The sequence below is a fragment of the Artemia franciscana genome, chromosome 5 (assembly GCF_032884065.1).
Source record: "Artemia franciscana chromosome 5, ASM3288406v1, whole genome shotgun sequence".
Lineage (NCBI taxonomy): Eukaryota > Metazoa > Arthropoda > Branchiopoda > Anostraca > Artemiidae > Artemia > Artemia franciscana.
In genome coordinates this window covers 37,424,756-37,450,330 of record NC_088867.1, presented here as the reverse complement: position 1 = coordinate 37,450,330, position 25,575 = coordinate 37,424,756, and the positions used below count along the sequence as shown (strand labels likewise).

General features: G+C 34.7%; 1 protein-coding gene across 1 annotated transcript in view; it reads right to left on the bottom strand.

Moving 5' to 3' along the window:
- The window catches only part of LOC136027361 (uncharacterized), a 90,082-nt gene that overhangs the window by 5,062 nt on the left and 59,445 nt on the right, over window positions 1-25,575 (bottom strand). Inside the window, exons 10-12 of the mRNA XM_065704528.1 lie at window positions 10,627-10,840; window positions 6,519-6,691; window positions 604-791 (exon numbers count right to left, since the gene is read on the bottom strand). Coding sequence (XP_065560600.1) covers window positions 604-791; window positions 6,519-6,691; window positions 10,627-10,840 — 575 coding nt within the window. The remainder of the gene's footprint in view (window positions 1-603; window positions 792-6,518; window positions 6,692-10,626; window positions 10,841-25,575) is intronic.

Here is a 25,575-nt window from a genome sequence, read left to right as displayed (position 1 = left end):
GGCCCAACACTCCAGGCAAGCTGGTGACCCCTTTTAGGCTATGGACTGGACGCTTGTTTGCCTGCAATTCCAGGCAACTTAACGGTTATTTGTCAATCCTACGACTTGGTCAACCTGCCTGAGAATCTAGGTGGGCGTGCCTCTCCAAAACCTAACACACAAGTATTTGTCCAATTTGACAGTCAAGGCTACTCCCGTCGGTTGCCCTTGTCGTTTACCAAAACACTTGGAAAAATAAAGGTCTCCCCGTTCGCCTGTGAGTCCAGGGGACTTGTCTGTCATTTGTCACACGGTAGTCCGACTGAGACTCTAAGCAGGCAAGCTTAGCATTCAGAAAGTCGAATTTAAATTGAAAAAGGATCAAGTCTTCTCCGAACCCAAAAACACGTGGCAGAGTGAAATCATTTGTTTCAGTTTAATACACAGTTTCCTTGCAATAAAAAAAAACTCCACTGTGATTGCTAATGCTAATACCAGCGTGGCAAACAGAGGGAGATTGTTTTCTTATTGTGGAAGGCTTAATCCTTCTTAATAAGATTAACAATTCCAAAAAAAATGTTAACTGAGACCTTAGTCAGGGAAAAAAAGATAGGAAAGGTTTACTTTTTGCAATCCTCCTTCTTTAAAAGAAGCTGTCTTTTCCAAGGAGGTAGAGCATTTATCCTGTGCTCCTGAAGTTGTCGTACTCTTGCTTCTTCTGCTTCTTTTTTTGCCTTCTCTGCAGCTTTTCTTGCAAGCATTTGCCTCTTCCACTCAGGAATAATTTGACCATTAGAATCAGTATCAGGTATCTGTAATTACAGAGCAGCTTAACTAGAAAGTTTGAATATAAAACAAAGAATATTAAGAGAAGTTCTAGAAATAAAACAAAATATGCACCGCAAGAGCTCCAATCACAAAATATCAAATCTCTAAATCTAAAAGACGCGTCAGAGGGAAGGCTCTGTCATTGTGCCATTCAGGAAAATATAAAGATTTCTAAAAGTTCCTCCAGAAATTCCTACGTTATTTGCACGGTAATCTTGAGGTATTTTGTTTTTTTCTACTTGTTTCTCCCTGAAATGCATTACAGTGCAAGTACCTGCTTTAAACACTTTGATACAACTTTCATTCTTTATTTTATGACTGAAAAACGAGAAGGAACAATAAATGTAAATTAGGTCAAGCAAAAAATCTACAAGCGAAGTCCAAACATTTCAATTTTAATCATAGAAATATTTGGAACATGAAAGCACAAAGAGAAAGAAATAAATTTTAATAAAACAAGACAAAGAAAACCAATAAAAAGAAGAAAATGGACGAAAAACTCACATCTAAGGACATTCTTATACAATACGAAGTGTAAAAATGAACGAGTCTTATCAAGTTTTTCTTCCCCCCTTGGAAGAAAATGAGTTTCATCAACTTACTCTCACTTATAAGTTTTGTTTTGATGAATAGTAAGACAACTTTGCTAGTGCTGCGCATTGTGCTGCACATAATGCTGCACATGATGCTGCTATTTGTACTGCAACATGGTCTTTCTGAAATTTCCTTTTGCCAAACCTTGTACAGTTTTACCCTTAGTTGCAAAGAATGCTAAGTAATATGTTGAGAGCTTCGAGTAAAACGGAATCAGCTTCAAGTATGTTCAAGAGAAACCACGAAAACTTATATTTGAAAGTTCATGGACTGAATAAAAGCTTATACCACAAAGTATGTTTCAGCTGCTAAATCAGCCATTTGATTGCTACGTATGGATAGTCTCTTGTGTCTTTGATGAATCAATAAATCGATTCCTGACAAGAAAAGTTTGGAAGGAAACATTTATCCTTCGAAAAAAATAAAAACAAAACACCAATGCAGAAATTTGGACTATAGTTCATTCGCTGTCAGTGAGTAAAAGGTCCATTTTGCCAAGAAACGGAAACACACTGATTACCGACCGTTCTGGGTCTAGTAAGCACTCTAGCTTATGAGGAGAAACTTACATTTAATTATCATATCAGGTCTTAGTTTCCTTGTAAAAACGTTTGAGAAGATTTCAAAGAACTATTCTGTTTTGATTCACGACAATAATATCACCTTGAAATATCAAGTCACCTATAAAGTTACCAAGCGCTTCTAAAAACATTTTGACACTAAATGAATTTCAAACAGGGAAAACCCAACAGAAACAGTTTTGTTTCTAGAGAAACTCGTCTATGCTTCTATTTTCAAGAATTTAATACATCCATATTTCTTTTCAATCACTTCTCTTTCAAATAAAAATTTGGAGTGCAGAAATCAGCACGCTTCATTTCACTTTGTTTTTGCATCAGCATCATCGTTCAAGTTATAACTGACGTCAGAGAAATAAGTAAGGCTATTCCAGAAACGTCTCTCTTAGCGATACTTATCTAAGCCTGGTAGTTATATCATTATAGTCTGAAAAATCCAACTATATTTAAAATTTATGGCTAAAAAGTCGCTGGTTGACAATCCTCGGTCCCCTTAGAAACCAATTTTCTTCTATTCATTGCTAGTACATTACCTGCTACAATTTTCTCTTTTTCTAAGGAAATAGCGATTTCTCTGAGATTTCCTAGCAGATGTTGTGCGAAACATATCTCAAATCTTGAATTCTGGTAATTATCATATTTCTAAATCTCTTTTCTATATATTTACCGCTTGCTTATATTGATGTAATGCTTATGACTCACAAATGGTGTATAAAGTGGAATATTTTGATCCCCCATCGGATTACGTTATTCAGTATTAATGTGTCACCTCAGTTTCAAGAAATAGAACTACTCTATAAAATAATTAGTTCTAAGTCTTTTATGTCCCATCAGCTTTTTATTTCAGTTCCAATATTAGTTGAGTAAGTGTTTCTAAAAATAAATTAAAATCAAATCAAAGACAATGGTCTTTTTATGTTTCTCAATTCAGTGCCGCAATTGTATTGTTTGATTGATATCTTACAGATAAATTTGCTGACGATAAGAACTGACAATTTTCTAAAGAACTGAAATTAGTGCCAAAAAGAATTGGCAAACTCTAAATGTGGTGGAAAATGTCACCGAAGCTTATTTAATAGCCCGTGATGGCTTTTTGCATGGCTACTCTGCAAGTGACAGATGCCACATTTAAAATGAATTATTAATGAAAAGAGAAACAACGACAAAAAAAATCAAAATATTAACTAATCTCAAAAATAAACATACAGATAAAGATGCTTATTTTAGAGGTATTTCCCAGGGCTATCAGAAAATACAGTCAGGGGCAATGAAAAATACCATTAAATAGCATAAAACAAACATTAACTATTTTTAACTACCACTATTTAGTAATTCAGAAAGGGCAGAAGCATCAATGCCTTTATTCTTGAGTTTTACGAAAAATGTAGACATTAAATCCAGTGGAAAGAAGAGCATAAAAAGAGTATGTATCCTAATACGGCATACCCTATAAGCATGTTACAGTGATTAGTGCCATGCATAGAATTAAATTTGCCACGGTTAAGGTGATATGCAAGGATGGTAGAAGGTACGGTATATTCAGAAATTAACTGTGGTTGTTTTTTTTATCCCCTTCTATATGAATGGTTTTGATGAGTTTCAAACAAGACACGACTCGGCCCAATATTAACCGAAGCTCTAAAATATAGAGTTCGGATAATAATAAATATACCCAAAGAATTTACTTTTTATGCTGATTCCAAATATATACAATTTGTTAAGTTTGATGTTACCCATCAAAAACTACGAGGCTGTGAAACATCTCCTGATTTTCGACAATGGGGGAAAACACCCCAAAAAGTAAATGAATCTTAGTGAAAATCCCACCGTCAGACTCAGCGTATCAGAGAACTTTAATGTAGATGCTTTAAGGTCTCGTCGGTAAAAATGTGAAATTTTATTTTTTTTGCCACAAGAAAGATTACGGATGCATGTTCATTTGGTTTTTGCTTTTTTCTTCACAGGAGCGACCGTTTTAAACCATTCCTCCATGATTTTTCGCGGGAGAGAATCTCCAAGGGGAAATCTCAAGCGTGATAAATCTTCCTTTGAGACATTGGGATTGGGAGGGGAGAATTTCCAGGAAAAAGTTTCTGCTGAGGGATGATTTCCGGGATGATTTCAAAAGTATTAGAAATGAACAGAAAAAAGCAATTTTCAAACGAAAATAAGCAAAAATAAATGTCAAGGCGGAATTGTCCGCAAGAATTTTTTATGGGGAATTTTAGCCGGGATGGAATTGTCTGGAGGAAGAAGGATCTTACGCAGGAGAAACTTTTCAATGAGGAATTTTCTTGGGAGGGGATTTTCCATGAAGGGAAAAAGTTTATTTTCCGGCATTATTTGAAAAACGATCAGAAATAAATACAAAAAAAATAGTTATTTTCAAGTAAAAGTAATGAGCAGCATTAAACAAACAGAAATTTTCTCGTAGATGAGCGTGGATCCCCTTCTTCAATACCTCGCTCTTTACGATAATTTTAAATTTTGGTCCCAATTATTTAAAAACAACTCCTGAAACACACGAGTTGTTTAATTAGAGTCAGAAGATTTTTCAAATACAAAAAGAAACTTTGGCTTGAAGAGCGAGGCATTCAGGAGGGGTTCTCCCCCTTATATATGCGATAGTTTATGTTCTTTTAAATTTTAATGTTGTTCCTTGCTTTCAATTGAAAAATGGATTTTTTTTTTTTTTTTTTAAACTGAAAGGCTAATCACTGAAATTCTCACGACAAAATATTGACAAATATATTGACAGCCAAAAATAGTCAGTATATTATTGTTCTTTATCCTGAGCCCGAGCAATTCATAATCAGGGTTCTTGTAATGTTCATTTATGCAGTGGAAGTCTTTTTATTTTATTCAAAGTTTGGAAAAAAAGTGGAAAATTCTCTTTAATTGCAAATTTCGTTATTGAGTTTTGCCAAACCTTAAATTTAATCTGAGCAATAATCTTAGAAAATATCGAAATAGATAATCGAATATCGAAAGTAAAAATATCAATATATCGACATGCCGTTTAATCAAATTAACACCTAACACTATTGCGAATGGTTCTTCCCCTATTTATTGTTGTTTGTTATGAAGGTGGTTACTTCATATTAAGACATAATTTAAAATCAAAGAATTACGAGCTAACAGAAGGTTTTGATAATCCTAGACAAAATTTTGATAATACTATGCAAGATTTTTATAATATCATGTAAAATTTTGATAATGGAATGCAAAATTTCGATAATACGAAACAGCATTTTGATAATATCAGGCGAGGTTTTTTTAACATCAGGCAAGATTTTGATAATACCAGGTAAGATTTCGATAATATGAAGCTTATGAAGATTTTTAATATAGCAGGCAAGATTTGGTAATAGAAACAATATTTGTATATCATCAGTCAAGACTTTTATAATACCAACAGGACTGTACCCAAGATTTTATTCGGGGGGGGGGGGGAGTTACACAAAAAAACGCATCAAAAATATGTTTTTATGCAATTTTATGACAAGTTGGACAAATAATTAAGGATGGAGGGGGGGGGGTCAAATCTCCTTGCCTGAATACGGTCTTGGATACCAGGCAAGATTTTGATAATAACAGCCAAGACTTGAATAATACCAGACAATATTTTGATAATACCATGCGATATGGCGTTAATACTAGGCGAGATTTTCATAGTGGTATTAAATAAAAAAAAAGGTTTCTTTCACACGAAAGCAAGGAGCAAAATTAAAACTCAAACAAACAATAATTATTCCGTATGTTGGAGGGGCTACATCTCACTCAATCTCTCGCTCGTTACTCCAAAGTACTAATTTTTTCTTAGAAATCCCTCTCATTCAAATCCAACGGCCTTCAGCTTTGAGCAATCATTCTTAAGAAATTTGGACAAAAATCGAACCTTATCTCAAAAAAGTGGAGGGTTGAAGAGGAGGAAGGTTCCTTGTATATAGAATAATACCCATTCGTTCCAAGTTTTAATATAACTCCTTACTTTCATTTGAAAGTACCGTGTATATTTATTTAATTTCTGATAGTTTTTCAAATCACGCCCAGGTCTAACCAAGACAAAGAGAGATAAGAATTTAATTATAACCCCCCACCACCACACACATGCGGACTCCTCCTTACATCTATCTAATGGCTCATGGAAATATGCACACTTGGACATTCAAATGCAATCTTTTTGGAACATGGTACCCCTTTCCCCAACAACGAAAGAACCCACCAGCCCTCCTTTATAATAGCCGATTGTCTGTTAGTGAACGCAACTTCATGAAAAATCAAGTGAATCAACTTAACTAAATCAAGCATTAAGATAAATGTCTGTATTAACTATTTATCTTCTATGGAGTACAGGACTTTTCAGGAATGAATATGCCACTATATGGTATTACTTCCTCTGCTAATGGGATGCCTAATATATAGTTGTTTTTTTATACTTTAAATCAACTGTACAGATTTGTTAATTGCATGTGCTTCAATTCACTTTCGCTGTAGTTATAAAAATATATTCGCAAAAGCTAAGCACGTGTTGCATACCTTTTGTACGAACTTTTCGGCTGAAAATTCCTTCTTCATATCTTCCTCTCGTTTCTTTTCTCCGTTTACAACTTCTTTAATTTTGTCTTCCTTCATCTTTCTTATTCCGTCTATGTTCTTCGAGACTTTCAACTCAGCAATTAAATCCGCTTTTGTTGACTGTTTCTCAATTGCTGAAAAATAAATGTCACTGTTTGTCATTCTTTAATTCTCAAATACAGGGGTCCTGGTTAAATACTAAGCTTTAATACTGAACTAATCGAGACATCCTTAATCGATAAAATGAAATAATCTAAACTATAATTCTTGTACGCAAAATGCAATTTTATTTTTATTTATTCTCCAACTCTTTTCATTAAAGTGTCTGTCAAAATCGCTGGAACATTTTTGCAAGCGAGGCTAGTGAATCAAAAATGCAAAAGCCACATTCAGTTGCTATTTTAGATATAAAAAACCAAAATAATCACGGCAGAAGTGCCAATGCTAAATGATGATTTATTAACTAGAACGAAGATATTAAGCAATTTTCTAAAGATAAAAAACAGAGCGAAAAAACAAACGAACTGCTACAACAAGCAGAGAGTTAATAGCGCTTGTAATAAGGCTTAAAAACAAGGGTGTCTGCCTGAAACAAGAATTAAGCGATGAAAATTCAGCCTCTCCCCATTGAAGATCGGAAACACAAGAAAGCGATAGTCTATAATATTCCAGATTTAATGCAATGTTTTCTAGAATAAAAAGGATTTTTCAAACATACGCTAATTTTGGAAATTTTTTGCTCCCCTCCCCACCCTTCTTCTACCGCCATTGAAAGTTTATTCGTAGCACCGCTTGTTAGTCAATTTGAAATAAAATTTCAGAAATATTCGTATGCACCCAAGTTACTAGAATGTACTTTTCGGTGTAAAAAGTTATAATTAACTCCATACTTTTTCAATTTTTATTTTACGTAGCCTTTGCAAACAGAAGAGCTAGTATCAATGGATTATACAAAGAAAAAAGTATAGGCATTTATAAATTAAATGCAATCTTTTATCTCCTTGGTTAAGGATTTTTCGCTTGATCGTGATTTATGCCTTCTGTTTTGGGACCTCGTATAGCACACCACCCCTCATGATTCGATGTTTGGCGGAATTTGAAAGGATGAAAAAAAGAAGTACTGCCGTTTTTCCACTGCCGGTAAAAAAAAAACGTTTTCCAATAACCTGTATTTAGTTTTCCCTTTTGAATTTTCAGACGGGAGAAATGGTGCATGTTATACTTGAACATAAACTCTTGACGAAACTAACTTGGAATATTACAAAAATTTGCATTAGCGATTATTATTTATAAGAATATTATTCTTATAAATAATCAAGATCTCAAATAATCAATAATCTTATAAATGATCAAGAATAATATTTTAATTTTACAATTACCAAGAGCTGCTGTTTGTTTTTAGGGGGACTCAACCCAAAGGTTGATTTTGTCAAGACTTATCCAAAACTTTTGAGCAACTTATTCAGAAACTCATATGAAAGCCGTAATTCTCAGCCAAAACCTGAAAAATTTGCCTGATAGAAAACATAAACGGAAAACGAGTACCAGCGGATATTAAGATTTTAGCTTCGTTCGGCAAAATTTTGATTCTCTTGTATTACTTAATGAATTCTGATAGATTATGCCGCATGTTAAAGTTTTTTTTTGCTTGTAGAGAAACACAACAATGGGTAAATAAAACTGAGAACCAGTTCTCAAGTTTCCAGAGAATTGCAAATTAAGAAGTTTCAATTTTAGCTTTACTTAGCGGAAATTATTTCTCAATTAAAGGATTTTCTTGAAACCTTTGTAGAACTTATATAGAACGTATGTTATTCTATTCCTTTTTTGGAGGGGGGGGGTCTGCTAGCCCATTAGGACTCTGATATTTACGCTAAAGTTTAACTTGCGATTTCATAAGAGCTTTAAAAATAGCTTTAAAAAAGCTTTTAAAAAAGCTTTAAGAGCTTTTTTTTAAGCTTCAAGGTTTCTATTTATTTTCCTGTGAAAAAATTGTCTAAATATTGAATCCTGCCTAGCGTAGACTGATGACTTTATCTCTGTCAGTGATGTCAATGCTTTTCCCAACAGATTTCCATAACAGCATTCCTTTCTTGGCGCAGTAGTTCGACCCTACTCCACCCACAAATATCTATAGTTAGTAAGCCTAACACTTTGAAATGGATTTTTCATTAAAATTTCCACCTATTTTCGATAGCTGCCCGACAAGAACATAACTCAGTTAGAATACTTACAGTTCGTGGTAACACACTGCAAGTAAGGGGGGTCACTTGGGTGTCAATTTTCATTCGTGTTAAACGTCAGTAGTCGGTATATTCGTCTAAAGTGCATTCAACATAAGGAGCAGGGTTGCCAACTTCCGCACATTTCGTGTTAAATGCACTCTAACGGATTCAGAAGAGGGAATGCACAACTTTTTTGACTTGCACTCTTTTTGAGCAAAAATCACTCTTTTTTGGCCTTGATTTGCAGTCTTTTTAGACGTCACCAGTTGGAAACATTAGTTTGAACCCTCCCCCCCCCCCCTCCTAAAATGTTCATTGGCTCGTAAAAAATGTAAAAAATATAAATTATAACAAATTTAATATAACAAATTTCGACGAGTTTTTAAATTTTTTTTGTAACCCTCCCCCTCCCGATAAAAATATTTTGTAAACTTTCCCCCCCAAAAAACTCCAGGATACAGCCCTGTGTTTATTATATTTTAAGGATCCAATAGCTGTGTCTTCAACGGTAAAATGACCCCCTGCAGCCCTTAGGGAGGGGCCTATAAGTTATGAAAATTGTCCATTGTTTACGCATAGTAATCGTTATTGGGAAGTATACAGACATTTGGGGGGACTTTGTGCTTGGGGTAGTTTGCCATAGGGATAATTTTCCTTGCGGAGGGAAATTTCTGGGGGGGGGGGGGTTTCCAGGGTAGATTTTACACTTAGGAGATTTGAAAGAACTCCTAATCGAAATTCTTGCTAATTGTCTCACATTATTTTTGCCAACTCAATTTTGCACGTGGAGATGCTCCGGCATAATTACCCAGGGGCTGTTTTTCGCGAGTTTTGGTTTCCAAGAAAAAATTTCCATTGAAGGGGGCACTTCCAGAGTCATCGAGAACCTATTTTAAATTAAAGTCTTTTTAAAATGTAAGTATGGTAAGGAAAACTTTTCAGGCTGAATCATCCGCAAGAAATTCTTCGTAGGGAGTGGGATTTTCAGCGACGATGGAACTGTCTAGAGGAAACTTGCACATTACGAGGGGGGAAATTTCCAAAAAGAAGTTTCCCGTAAGGGGGGATATTTCATGGAGTGTTAGCCAGATTTATTGGCGTTATTTGAAAAACGATCATAAATTAAATAAAAAAACAAGTTTTTTATTTCAAAGTAAGGAGCAACATTATAACGCAAAACGAACAGAAATTATTCCGTATATGACGGGTTGCCCTCTCCTCAATACCTTGCTCTTTAGGCTAAATTTTGACCCTTTTTCCAATTTATTAGGAGCAGCAACTGAAACACAAGGGTCATTTAATTAGAATAAGAAGCTTTTTTTAAAGTGCTATAAGCTTTACAGTTCGTGTGAAGGAACTGTAAGTAAAGTGCGACGCAGCTCAATAGTATCCAGAATTCTAAAAAAAATTAAACCAATAGATATATAAAGAAAATCGGCTTATTATGCTGATTCCAAATATATATACATTTTATTAGGTTTAGTGTTACCAATCAAAGGCTACGAGCCTGAGAAAATTTGCCTGATTTTCGAAACAGAAGGGAAACACCCCCTAAAAGTCAAAGAGTCTTAATGAAAATCATACGATCAGATTTAGCGGATCAGAGAGCACTACTGTAGTGGGTTAAAGATTTTATCTGCAAAAATGTAGAATTTTAATATTATTGGCCAGAAGAAGGATCACAGACTTTTTTTTATCGTTTAGGACTACTCACAAGAAAAATTAACAAATAATTATTATTCTAAAACGGTTTAACTATACATTGATGTCTATCTAAATCAATATTTATCATCTCAATTTTCCAATTGTTTTGACTAAAAAAATTAAGATAAAACGTTGACTACCTGTAGATCTAGAGGGGGCTGACACAGTCCTACTCAGTTTGTCTATTTTCTTTAGCTGCACACTTTGTAGTTCAATAACACTTATTGTTGGTATTGGTGCTGTACTTGCAGTAGAAGGGCGTGGAGTTAAAGGTAAGTGACCATTTGTCTGCGGCCTGTCTTCATCTTCCACAATCGCAGGCAGAGGTGTTGCTACTGAACGTGAGCTGCTTCCCTGTAAAATCACAACTCAACTAAATTTATCATTTTTGAATGATTTTTTTTTTTTTGCTGTGTAGTTTGATTCTTATCAATATTATATTAGAGAACAAAAACAAAAGTCTAACCCGTCGCTGTTTACGATAAATTTAAAAAGGGTTTAACGAAAAGTATTTAGATTAAGAAGAATTTTGCCAGTTGGTAATTACGAGCGTTTTCCGTTTTATTTATCAACAACCTTTCGGAACACATGAAATAAAAATTTTATCGGGTACTCCCGTACAATCCATAACACACTCGAGAAGTTTGCTTAATGAAAGATAAAGATAACCGGTTTTACAGCCACAAAGACAAAAAAAAATGACGCGTGACAGAATGCATTGGACTTGTATAATTTGGGCTATATATTTGCATATTAGCGGGGGTGGGGTAAGGTTACGCTAGGTTAGGTTAATTTACCCCCACCCTCACCCCTAATTTGTAAATATATAGCTCAGATTATATTACTATATAAACTATAGTATTATATTTTCATCATGTTTTGACATACTTTATTATGATTAACCTAACTTCATTTCTCGAGTTTGTTTGGATTGTACTGGAGCACCTTTTATTGTTCCAAGAAATGCAAATAAGTAAACCCTTCCTTTCTTGAGAAATTGTGAAAAAATAAACGAGCTTTATCATCATTATCATCATTAATGCTGCTTCCTTAAGAGGCGTTCAAATGGATGTCTAGACACGCGTCTATCCAGACATTAATATCCAGGCAGTTCTTGTCAAATAGTTCGTGGTAACGAACTGTAGTAAGGAGCGACCCGGCTCAATAGTAACCAAAACTCTAAAAAACGGAATTTTGATGCTAAAAGATACATCAAAAGAATCAGATTTTCATGCTGATGTTAAATATATAAGTTTCATCAATAAATTAGTCTTTGTCATCAAAAGTTACGAGGCTGAGAAAAGGTGCCTTTATTTTGGAAGATAGGGGTAAAATCAAACCATCGCATTCAGCGTATCATAGAACCCTATAGCAAAAATTTCAAGCTCCTATCTACAAAAATGTGGGATTTCGTATTTTTTGCCAGAAGACAGATCACGGGTGCGTGTTTATTTGTTTTTTTTTCTTTTCCCCAGGGGTCATTGTATCGACCAAGTTGTCCTAGAATGTCGCAATAGGGCTCATTCTAACAGAAACGAAAAGCTCAAGTGCCCCTTTTAAGTCACAAAACAAATTGGAGGGTACCTAGGCCCCCTCCCACGCTCATTTTTTCCCAAAGTCTACGGATCAAAATTTTGAGACAGCCATTTTGTTCCGCATAGTCAAAAACCATAATAACTATGTCTTTGGGGATGACTTATTCCCCCACAGTCGCTAGGGGAGGGGCTGCAAGTTACAAACTTTGACCATTGTTTACATATAGTAATGGTTAATGGGAAGTGTACAGACGTTTTCAGGTTTTTTTGCGGTGTGAGGGGGTTCAGAGGGGGGGTTTACATGTTTGGATCTTTCCATGGAGGAATTTATCATAAGGGAATAGAATTCCCATGAAGGGGGCGCAGACTTTTCTAACATTATTTAAAAAAAAAATGAGAAAATAAATAAAAAAAAAAGTTTTTTCAACTGGAAGTATGGAGCAGCATTAAAACTTAAAACGAACAGAAATTATTACGCATATAAGGGGGTTTGTTTCCTCCTCAATACCTTGCTCTTTACGTTGAATTATTTTTAATAATTTCAACTATTTGTTCTACGGCTTTTGTGATTTAGGGGTCATTCTTAAAGAATTGGGACAAAATTCAAGCTTTAGTGTAAACAGCGAGGTATCGATGAGGGGGCGAACCCCCTCATATACGTAAAAAAATATAAGAATTTAAATTTTGTTACGTAAGTTGATTCTTAAGGTACGTATATTTTTTATTAATAAAAACATTCGTTAAAAATTAAAAGTTCTAGTTGCCTTTTTAAGTAACCGAAAAATTGGAGGGCAACTAGGCCTCCGTCCTCACCCCTTATTTCTCAAAATCGTCTGATCAAAACTAAGAGAAAGCCATTTAGCCAAAAATAAGAATTAATATGCAAATTTCATTTTAATAATTTATGTGCGGAGAGCCAAAATCAAACATGCATTAATTTAAAAACGTTCAGAAATTAAATAAAAAGCTAGTTTTTTAAACTGAAAGTAAGGAGCGACATTAAAACTTAAAACGAACAGAAATTACTCCGTGTATGAAAGGGCCTGCTCCCTTCTCAACGCCCCGCTCTTTACGCTAAAGTTTTTGCTGTTTAATAAAGTAGAATTGAGAGAAAGAGTCAAACTTTAGCGTAAATAGCGGGGCGTTGAGAAGGGAACAGCCCCTTTCATACACGGAGTAATTTCTGTTCGTCTTAAGTTTCAGATGTCGCTCCTTAGTTTCAGTTAAAAAAAACTAGTTTTTTTTTATTTAATTCACATATAGAGTCCGGTACGAAATCCGGTCATAAAAGTCTTGGTGGACTTGCACGTGAATGCTGTTTTAGAGCATTCATTTTCTTAGGTTTGGTTGAAAAAAAATTTATCGTGAAGAGCGGGAGATTGAAGTAATGCATTGGATCACTTCCGTTCGTTTTGAGTATTTATATTATTCTGGACTTAATTTTAAAAAATCAAGCTAAAACTTAATGTCCGTTCTTATTTTTACTAACTTTACAATCACATCGAGAGTATTTATGGAAGTTTGCTTCCAGAACCATACTTTTTGCAGACAATAATCTATTCTTTCTCATTTGAATTACTATTTTCACTACCAATCTCACATCATGCTTCGTCGCGGTAGAACCCAAGGCCAAAATAGTGGCGCTAATCCACGAAAATCTAGAAGAGGGAGGCAGATGTACTTCTCAAGATCTCAGTGGGTTTTTTTCATTATTTTCAATGAAATCACCCCCCAAGAATATTTTTAAAAGTATAGAGTGGAAGAAAACAATCTAGGAAAACAAATATTTACCCCCCTCCTAACTGACGTCATTAGGCCATAATACAACAATCTCACCTTTCTGAATTAAATCACTGACAAACTTTTGCATCTGCCGTTTGTATAAGTTAGGGTCCGTTCGCCAAAAAAAATTATAGCATTTTATAGTAAAATCTTGAGTTCAAAATAATATCACAAGCCAACATTTCTTTGAAGATTCATACCCAAATCCTTTTGTACAGAACGGGCGATTTTTCATAGCCCTCGGCACATGCCCTGATGTCTGCACGGGCTTTGCTTCATTCGGAGACTTTTTTTACACTTCTTATTAAAACGGCTACGTTGAAACTTTGACGGGACGCCATTTTTGGGTGCAATGGATATTAGATTTGAATAGGAAAGGGGAGGGGCCTAGTAGCCCTCCAATCACTCTAGAATGTTAAAAGAATACAAGAACCGTCAATTCTTTTGAAAAACGACCATTGACCACTGTTTTGACACGACAGTCCTTAGTCAGTGGTGTCTACTCAAGGAAATTTACAGAGGAGCAAAATATGTTTCTCAAAACCTAGGGTAAAGGAGCAAATTTATCATTACCAGAATTTTTCCAATAACAATATCCAGAACGGCACTTTTAGAAGGGGACTGTAAAAATGGTGTCTAAATTTATTTGATGGGGTTGTTGGGAACTGTGGATTTGATGGTGTAATTTGCAGCGAGATTGGATCATTTTTGATGGTTTGTCTCCCATTTTCTGAAATAATGTGAATTTATTAATCCTAAATACTTTTGATGGCCACCTTTAAACTTTACAAAATCTACATTTTGAAATCAGCATAAACTGGAGATCCTTTTAATATTTACATTGTTTCACAATTTGCTTTTTTTAGAACTCAGTTACTGTTGGTATGGGCGTCATTCTTTGCTTACAGTTTGTTTCCATGAACTGCTGCAATAACCTATTTTTACTCGACAAAGCTTAGTGCAGCCTTATTGATTAGCATGTTAAAAGCTTTTTTTATAAATCCCATCAGATCCATTCCCTTTCCGATCTGTTTTTCTGAAAAAACCAAAAACGTGAGAAAGAGAATCCACATATTTGAGAAGAAAAAATCCATATATTTTTACGTGAGAAGAAAAATACATATATTTTTTACATTTTTAAATCTAAGACGTGATATAATCAACAAAACAGTTGCCATTTGTCATGCTAGACTTAATTCCATAGCGGCTCCTTTACGTTCATGGATTTCCCCAAGGATATGCTGTATTAAATAAATTCCTACCAGAATGCTAGGTTTTCCAGCAGCTGGTAAAAAGTATTAAAAAGAGAAAGACGGCCTTAGTTTTTTCATTAAAACAGTAAAAATAAGCGACAAAAGGTTGGGAAACTTTCAAACTATCGCGAGATCCGACGCATTTTGTTTAAAACGAACCCAAGGCTATGGTTAATTATCCCTACTTTGTCATTTTTTGAGCGTAAATTTTCTCCCGTTTGACTTGACAAAGACGCACATGGCCGGATAAATGTCAAAATGAATTTTCTTTGTTGTGAAATATTGGGAATAACAAGCTCCCCCCCTTAGGAGTCCCCATTAACTAAAACACCTAACAACCACCAATTTATAATAGCTTTTTCTCACCGCTATATTTCAGTAAAGCATTTTAATAAGAAACTGCCCACTCTTTGATAAAGGTTAAATTTGACAAAGGTTAAAAAGACTATCTTGATGTTTTTTCACTTCCTTTTTTTTATTGAAAAGTCCTACCTTAATCACGGATTACTCTTAACTTGACGCTGATTTCTTTATGCATGGCAATTTATTCCCTTTTTAGGCTTTATTTCCTGTGTGAAATATTTTCTGCTGGTTTCAAGAATTCCCACCACTCTTTTGATGGTAAGCTCTCTTTTTCAAGATACAGCCTCTTCTAGACTTCTCTTTTACATCAGATAAATTTTTTTTTAACTAAATTAAAAAACTTGACTGCTACTCTTTAGAAACTTTGGATTTTTGTCGTGAGTTTTGGATCTAAAGAAACCATTGCATAAAATCCAAATTATTTCTGAGACAAAAATACCTCTCCATTTACAAATAAATCGAATAAAAATATACAGACTATAAAACCTTTTATTATGGTAATGAAAAGAGACATTTTCTTCACTGTCGTAATTAAAAGCTTTACTATTTTTCATTCATTTTCATTCCATTTTATTGATATAAATAAAAAAAACTAATTTTTTTAGCTGAAAGTAAGGAGCGACATCAAAACTTAAAACGAACAGAAATTACTCCGTATATGAAATGAGTTGTCCCCTCCGCAATCCCTCACTCTTTACGCTAAAGCTTTATGTTGTTTTAAAAAGTAGAATTGTGGCAAAGAGTCAAACTTTAGCGTAAAGAGCGAGGGATTGCGGAGGGGACAACTCATTTCATATACGGAGTAATTTCTGTTCGTTTTAAGTTTTGATGTCGCTCCTTACTTTCAGCTAAAAAAATTAGTTTTTTTTTATTTAATTTCTGAACGTTTTTGAATTAATGCATGTTTGGTTTTGGCTCTCCGCACATAAATTATTAAAATGAAATTTGTATATTAATTCTTTTTTTGGCTAAATGGCTTTCTATTAGTTTTGATCAGACGATTTTGAGAAATAAGGGGTAGAGAAGGAGGCCTAGTTGCCCTCTAATTTTTCGGTTACTTAAAAAGGCAACTAGAACTTTTAATTTTTAACGAACGTTTTTATTAGTAAAAAATATACGTAACTTAAGAATTAACTTACGTAACAAACTTTCAAAACCTTATATTTTTATTATGTATACGAGGGGATTTGTACCCTCGTTAATACCTCGCTCTTTACACTAAATCGTAAGTTTTGTCCCAATTCTTTAAGAATGACCCCTGAATCAGAAAGGCCGTAGAATAAATAGTTGAAATTACTAAAAATACTTTAGCATAAAGAGCAAGGTATTTATCTCCTCCTAAATACCTCGCTCTTTATGCTAAAGTATTTTTAGAACCCCTCATATGCGTAATAATCTCTGTTCGTTTTAAGTTTCAATGCTACTTCTTCCTTTCATTTGAAAGAACGTTTTCATGTTTATTTTTCATTGTTTTCTTATAGTAATGCTAGAGAATCTTGCGCCCTTGTCATTGAATTTTTCTTCCCCCATGACAGATTCCTCCAAGAAAAAATCCTCCAACATAGCCCCCTCTCCTCATCCCCACCCCCAAACAAAATAAAATCCCCCTGAAAACGTCTGTACACTTCCCAATAACCATTACTATATGTAAACACTGGTCAAAGTTTGTAACTTGCAGCCCCTCCCCCAGGGATCGCGGGGGAGTAAGTCATCCCCAAAGACATAGTTATTATGGTTTTCGACTATGTTGAACAAAATGGCTATCTCAAAATTTTGATCCGTTGACTTTGGGAAAAAATGAGCGTGGGAGGGGGCCTAGATGCCCTCCAATTTTTTTGGTCACTTAAAAAGGGCACTAGAACTTTTCATTTCCGTTAGAATGAGCCATCTTGCGACATTCTAGGACCACTTGGTCGATACGATGACCCCTGGGGAAAAGAAAAAAAAAACAAAAAAACAAATAAACACGCACCCGTGATTTGTCTTCTGGCAAAAAAATACAAAATTCCACATTTGTGTAGATAGGAGCTTGAAACTTCTACAGTATGGTTCTCTGATACGCTGAATCTGATGGTGTCATTTTCGTTAAGATCCTACGACTTTTAGGGGGTGTTTCCCCCTATTTTCCTAAATAAGGCAAATTTTCTCAGGCTCGTAACTTTTGATGGCTAAGACTAAACTTCATGAAACTTATATATTTAAAATCAGTATTAAAATGCGATTCTTTTGATGTAGCTATTGATATCAAAATTCAATTTTTTAGAGTTTTGGTTACTATTGAGCCAGGTCGCTCCTTACTACAGTTCGTTACCACGAACTGTTTGATTAAGAATAACCTTCAAAAAGTGTAATAGCCATTATCATTGTTTAACATATTAGATTATTTTTTCAAATTTTATCTTTCGTAATAATTTGATTGAGGATAGACCCCATGAATTTTTACCATCCTTTTTCACGGTAAAGGAGGGGAGATTAGCCTTGTAAACATTTTGAAATTTTAGGTCTATGGCAAAGACTTTGCAAATATCTTTCTTATATATTCTTTTTTTTGTTATTGCTAAAGCCCAGTTCACACAGTTCTTCTTAGCCAGATGTCCATATCTGGCCATAATCACTCTAGACTAATCAGAGCTGATTATAAAAGATGAAGTAACTTATGATCACTAGATAGTGGTTATGCCTAAACTAGGCTATCTCTAGCTAACCTTCATGTGAATCATACTTAATTCTCCATTGTAAAATCTTTAGCATCCATGACTGGCTACGTGACATATGACATGACTTGTAGCTACACAAGAGTCACGTGACATGTGTTGTTTTTATTCCTATCTATAATAGATATCAAATACTAATTTCGAAAAAATAGACTCTAAAGACAACACATTCAGCAAAACTTAAGTGGGCCCAATACAATATTCAACAGATAACGTCCATTAAACTTTTCCAGAATTTTTTTTATTTTGGGTGATGTCTTTATTGAGCGTTCTAAATCGCACTACCCATTTTGGGTACCCCATCCCAATCGTACTGCCCCAATTTGGGAAATTCGACACATGTAGTTGTAGTTGAAGCTCAGGTAAAACAGCAATCGTTAAAACTGCAAAAATTCAGGTGTTTACTCAGCAGAGATTAGCAGTATTTATTAAATGTTGGTTCTACTGATAAACACCTATATTCGGATTAAGAAATATTTGTTCTTCTGCTAATATAAAATTTTACTCTGGAACCGACATTACTATCGTACTTTTTTCATATCAGACTCTTTCCGTGAAACAATTTTCTAAAATTTGTTTTCTCAAAAATACAGTGTATAGCATTTGTTTTAGCGGTTATTTATTTTACAGAGATTTTTTAATGGCAAGTTTGAGAATATATATCAAAACTCTGACCAAACACTCTGCTAAGCTCAAAAATTTTTAATTTTTAATTTTTTGCTTTTGAAATGGAGACATTTTTATAAATCTTAAAAAATTTGACATGGCCTGTGGGGATGATATCAAAGGTTGAGCTACAACAATTGATTAAAAAAATAAAACAAAACACAGAACAATTGAGATTTCACAGAACAACGAAAAAATATGGTCGGAGAGAAAAAACGTGATAATTACTTCAAGTGTTCTTCAAATGTAGCCTAGTAATTCCTATTTAGATTAAATAAAAAAAACTAGTTTTTTTAACTGAAAGTAAGGAGCGACATTAAAACTTAAAACGAACAGAAATTAATCCGTATATGAAATGGGTTTTTCCCTCTGCAATCCCTCGCTCTTTACGCTAAAGCTTTTAATTGTTTTAAAAAGTAGAATTGTGGCAAAGAGTCAAACTTTAGCGTAAAGAGCGAAGGATTGCGGAGGGGACAACCCATTTCATATACGGAGTAATTTCTGTTCGTTTTAAGTTTTAATGTCGCTCCTTACTTTCAGTTAGAAAAACTAGTTTTTTTTACTTAATATCTGAACGTTTTTGAACTAATGCATGTTTGATTTTGGCTCTCCGCACACAAATTATTAAAATGAAATTTGTATATTAATTCTTTTTTTGGCTAAATGACTTTCTCTTAGTTTTGATCAGACGATTTTGAGAAATAAGGGGTGGGGAAGGAGGCCTAGTTGCCCTCCAATTTTTCGGTTACTTAAAAAGGCAACTAGAACTTTTAATTTTTAACGAACGTTTTTATTAGTAAAAAATATACGTAACTTAAGAATTAACTTACGTAACACACTTTTATATTCTTATATTTTTATTATGTATGCGAGGGGGTTTGTACTCTCGTTAATACCACTAAATCGTAAGTTTTGTCCCAATTCTTTAAGAATGACCCCTGAATTAGAAAGGCCGTAGAATAAATAGTTGAAATTACTAAAAATGCTTTAGCATCAAGAGCGAGGTATTTATCTTCTCCTAAATACCTCGCTCTTTATGCTAAAGTATTTTAGAATCCTTATATGCGTAATAATCTCTGTTCGTTTTAAGTTTCAATGCTACTCCTTACTTTCAATTGAAAAAACGTTTTCATGTTTATTTTTTCATTGTTCTTTTATAGTAATGTTAGAAAATCCGGCGCCCTTTTGACATAATCCCCCATGACATATTCCTCCAAGGAAAGATCCTCCCACGTAGCCCCTTCCCCTCAACCCCACCCCCCAAACCAAAAAAAATCTCCCTGAAAACGTCTGTACACTTCCCAATAACCATTACTGTATGTAAACACTAGTCAAAGTTTGTAACTTGCAGCCCCTCCCCCAGGGATTATGGGGGAGTAAGTCATTCCTAAAGACATATTTATTATGGTTTTCTATACTATGCGGAACAAAATGGCTATCTCAAAATTTTGATCCGTTGACTTTGAGAAAAAAATGAGCGTGGGAGGGGGCGTAGGTGCCCTCCAATTTTTTTGGTAACTTAAAAAGGGCACTATAATTTTTCATTTCCGTTAGAATGAGCCCTCTTGCGACATTCTAGGACCGCTTCGTCGATACGATGACCCCTGGGGAAAAAAAAACAAACAAATAAACACACACCCGTGATTTGTCTTCTGGCAAAAAATACGAAATTCCACATTTTTATAGATAGGAGCTTGAAAACTTTGCTATAGGGTTCTCTGATACGGCAAATGTGATGGTGTGATTTTCGTTAAGATTCTATGACTTTTAGGGGGTTTTTCCGCCTATTTTCCAAAATAAGGCAAATTTTCTCAGGCTCGTAACTGTTGATGACAAAGACTAAATTTGTTGAAACTTATATATTTAGAATCAGCATAAAAATCCGATTCTTTTGATGTATCTTTTAGCATCAAAATTCCCTGTTTTAGAGTTTACCATTGAACCGGGTCGCTCCTTACTACAGTTCGTTACCACGAACTGTTTGATCACATAGTACTTGCCGAGCACATGCAAAGGCGAGGTCCCTTAACAGGATTGCCAACTGGACATATTTAATGCCAAAATGACACATATCTATGTGTCGGGACGCCGTGACATTAAAGGGCAAAAAAGTGACACATTTTAGAAATTTGGGACATAAAAGGGATAAATATTGTAAATTTTTGACATAAAACGAAATATTTTCCAAACTAGATGCATCTTTTGATAAAAAAATGTCGCTTTTCACCAATGTAGTGCTTTTTATTTACTTTTTTTCTTTTCTTTTTTTGAGCATCCAGGTGTTGCTAGAAATGTCGCAAGCAAAGGATTTTCTTTAAATTAAGGGGTTTACATTTTTCTACGAGTTTCGTGCGAGATTTCGAGACGGATATATTTTAGCTAAAAATTACACATTCTTGGATGCTCAGGTGACATTTTCATGGACCAAAAAGTTGGCAAACTTGTCCCCTAATCAAAGTCTCGGAAGTTTTTCTATTTTACAAGAAAATTCTTGAGTTTACAACAAGTCCCGGTCCCATTTTAAATACTTGATATTTATCAGTGATAGACTCATCACGATTCAATTTTAGTCTGCACTTAAAGAAGAGGGATCCGTCAAGAAAAATGCCTAGACTATATACCGTGAAATATTTTCTAATGTTATATCCTTCACTCTAGTAGCGTAGGCAGGGGGAAGGCTTAAGGGTGGGAAACATAACTTCTGTGTATATATTGGCCATAAGAGATCTATTTTGTATTATATATTGGCCATAAGAGATCTATTTTGTATTATGATTATTTCATGATAGTAATAGGACAATAATACTCATGTATTTCATATAATAATGAAGAGTGACATATATTGCAAGAATATTCAAATTTGAACAAAGTGATTGAACTAAACTGGTTTAAAATATTAGTTTTAAGCTAGATCAAAAATATATCTTAGGCTTTTACAGAGAACAGTAAGGATTGAAAGTAATATATGTATGGTAAGTAAAGGTTGAATTCGTCAAAGCTGAAACAAAAAGGACAAAAATATGGTACCACTCTTTACATCACCACAGGGACTCAAAGTTTGGATGCCACTCGTGCATTTAGTTGAATTATTATTCTCTTTCAGTATCCTCTAGATAAGAACCATCCCCTCTTAATAGTTTTCTCACAAAAAAATATCCGTTTAGAATATTGAACGAAGAGAAACAGAAAGAATAAAGTTGGTTCCTCAAAGTCTTCGTAATGACCCGGCTGAGCGCCCTAAGTATTATTAAAGATGTTTATGGGATAAGAAAATGCTCTCAGCATTAAGTTTTTAATTAAATATTCCTCATTTGCTATGGAGACTACTACAACAGAAAGAAAATATATTTTATACCAAATGGAAAAGTAGTTAGTTTTGTTAGATTGTTTAACACGATTGAAATAAATATACAAGTTTATAATAAATTATAAACCTTGGGTACAAGCTATAGTACACTTATTTGGCTATAAATACTACTTTTATTAAACTTTATGCATGGTAATCCCATTTTGCTATAAAAACAATGCTTCAAAATACTAAGTTTAACGTGCAATGTTAGTCTGTTTCTCCAGGCTGTTCAACTCAAGAGAAATGAAATTATGGGTTTTCAGCAAGCTATGCCTCTTGTATACAAGGTATGACGTGTCATACTGTTCATGGTGATAAAAGAACAAACCTTGACCAGTGGTTGCATTCTAAAAACAAAAGTTCTAAACCAATGTGTACAAAATAAACAATTTGATTTTTTTTAAATGAGTGATTCCAACTGCAGTGTGCAAGACAGTTTCAGATGACTGCTAAATCTTCTGTTGAAGGAGTCGACAAGAAAACTATTAGGGATAAATTCAACAGGAAGGTCCTTCCAAATTGAAGGGCAACGTAAAATAAAGCACTCCTTAATACAGATAATAAAGAAAATAAAGATATCCTTCGTGCACTCTGAATTCAATGTTTCAACCTTAAGATAATTGAGCCAAGCAGTGTGCCCCTGTATGTGTCTTGTCGATTAGATAATCGGGGACACAACTTGAAAACTGCCGTCGATGCTACATCAAGCATTTCAGTAAAAGATTGGAGAGTCGTGGGAACGACTGAAATGGCCCTATTAAATTTATTATGAATCTTTTAAAGTGGTCCCAGCAACATATTTGGAGCACCACCATGCAGCTGGCTCGGTGACGGGTCTGATGCAACAATTGTAAAGTGGAATGGTCAAGCTGCGTGGTAGAGGGGATTTATAGCAAAGAGTAATTATCAAATTTCTGGCACATCAGTTTTAATTTGGTTTGAATATCGAATAACAATTGAAAATAAAATTTTCAGCGGTTTCTGAAGCCTCAGTTCCGGATAAAAATCAGTACGAGTATAACTCATTTCATTTTGGAAAGATAGAATTTTACGCTGAATATCTTTTATGGTTGAAGATACAAATAGGAAACTATTTGATAAACTTTGAAGAGAATTATGTGATCCTGAATTATCAGTAGAATCGGGGATGGATTCCAAATCAGTAAGCTTGTCTTTTTTGTCTTCTCAATTTGAATAACGATCACAAGCAGTCGACAAAAAGATTTGCTCACGATAATAGATTTAAAATGACGGAGAGCTTGAATGAACTGAATCCACAATGTCATTAACAATGTCATTTGAACCAACAACTAACGATAAAATGCATTCCAGCTTGGCTACACAGGCATAAAATACACTTTTGGGTCTTTAATCGGAAACGTGTTGCCCTATATTTGACTCCTTCTCATCATTTGTTTCGAAACATGGTGATAGGATCTATCAACAGGTAAGGTGTTACCAGCAACAGTAGCAAGAAGTTTTCCTTCGTCATCAACTAAAAGTTGCAGACTTGCATTCTCTTTAAGCACTATCATCTCTGGAAGTGTTACTCTCGCATATCCACCATTTTCATGGTAGAAATTCTTGGCCACTCCATAAGAATGTAGCACCTCACTGTCATGAAAACGAAAGCATACATTTCCAATACGATTTCCATTAATGGTTGTTTCATAATTCAAATATTTCTCTTTGCGAGCATTCAATGTTACAATAACTTTATCTTGAACACACACTTTCTTGAAATACTTCATCTTCACCATTTCCGTGATGGTACTATTAACGTCCGCCGGTGCTTTTTTCATCAATTATCCTTATATTCTATAGTGATATTGTCTGTCAACGCCCGTTTTATTTTACTTGCTGTTTCACCGTCTGTTACGACATTATTTTTACATAGGTCGCAGTTTCGTCACCTGGATAAGATATACATTATGATGTTGGCGTCTTGGAATTGGTGGAACTCGGGTGGAATTATTGGAATCGGAACCTTGGAATCGGGGACAGAAGTGGCAGAGCCAGAAATTACAGAACCAGAATCAGTGGAACTGGTAATTGGAACTGAAACTGATGGAGCTTGGAACGGAATAAGTGGAATACAAAACTATGGGATCCGGAACAGAAGTTTAGGAAGTGGAATTGGATATCATATTATTTAAAAAATCTGAAAAATGCCTTAGGAATAATGAGGGGTGTCTGAGGGCCAGTCACAGTGTGGCAAGGAGTTGTGAAACAACATGGTGTGTCATGAAAGAAAACATGTCTCACTGAATTTATAGCATAATTTTTAACTAAAAAACGTCTGGAAATTGTCTTAGGTATGACGAGGGGTGTCAGATGGTGCCTGAAAGGTAGTTAAAGTGTGGCAAGGTGGCGCGAATGGTCATGGTGTATCAAGGAGGGTTGGCTTGCAAAAATAAGAGTCAATGGATTTAAAGCATATTTTTAACAGTAAAAATACCTGAAAAAGAATGGCTTAGGAATGACAAGGGATGCCCGAGGATATCGTGTGCCATTCTTAGTTTCCCATTACGGCGTGATTTGCCATGGTGTATCATGTTTAGGATAGTTTGCGAAAACATAAACCAATGGATTTAAAGCATATTTTTACCATGAAAATATCTAAAAATGCCTTTCGAGTGAGGAAGGGTGCCAAAGGGTGCCGAGTGCCATCCATAATTTTTCCATAGCATGATTTTGAACAAAAAATATCTGGAAAATGTCTTACAAATGATGAGGGGTACCAGAGGCTGCCCTCTGACAAGGGAAGGGAATGACAAGGGGCACCAGAGGGTGTTGTGTACCATCCTTGGTTTCCCAAGGTGGCGTTATTTGCCATGGTGTATCACGTTTAGGATAATTTGCAAAAACATAAAGCAATGGATTTAAAACATATTTTTCAGGGTGCAGTGTGCCATCCGTAATTTGTCATGGTGACATGAATTGCTTGGGAAAATATGTTCTACAGCTTACAGTTAAACTGGGGAGTGTTAAATTTTTTGACAAAGGGGGAGCGAAACCCGACACTCAGTCAAAGAAACATGGGGAGGGGGGTCATTTTCATTAAAAGTTTTAAAAATATCTCTTAATGTGTGCTAAATTTACCTATAACGGATTATGCGAAATACGAAAAAGAATATTATTCAAATATACACTTGTCAACCAGGAATATAAACTTTTGGCTCAATGAATCAAAGCGTTTTCATTAGAACGCTCTCATTAGGGAGGTGGTAAAAGATCTTTCTTCGACGGAGGGGAAGTGAAATCTAATAGCAAGGAAACGTATTTTCAATAAAGCTTTGTGATTGGAGCTAGTAAGATTTGAAAAAAAAGCGATGTATTCTGTAACTCCCCAAATGAGTTTCCTAAATAGAATTAGAGATTATTTTTGGGTAAAAAGAAGCCATCAGCTTTAAGTTATTTTCGTTTA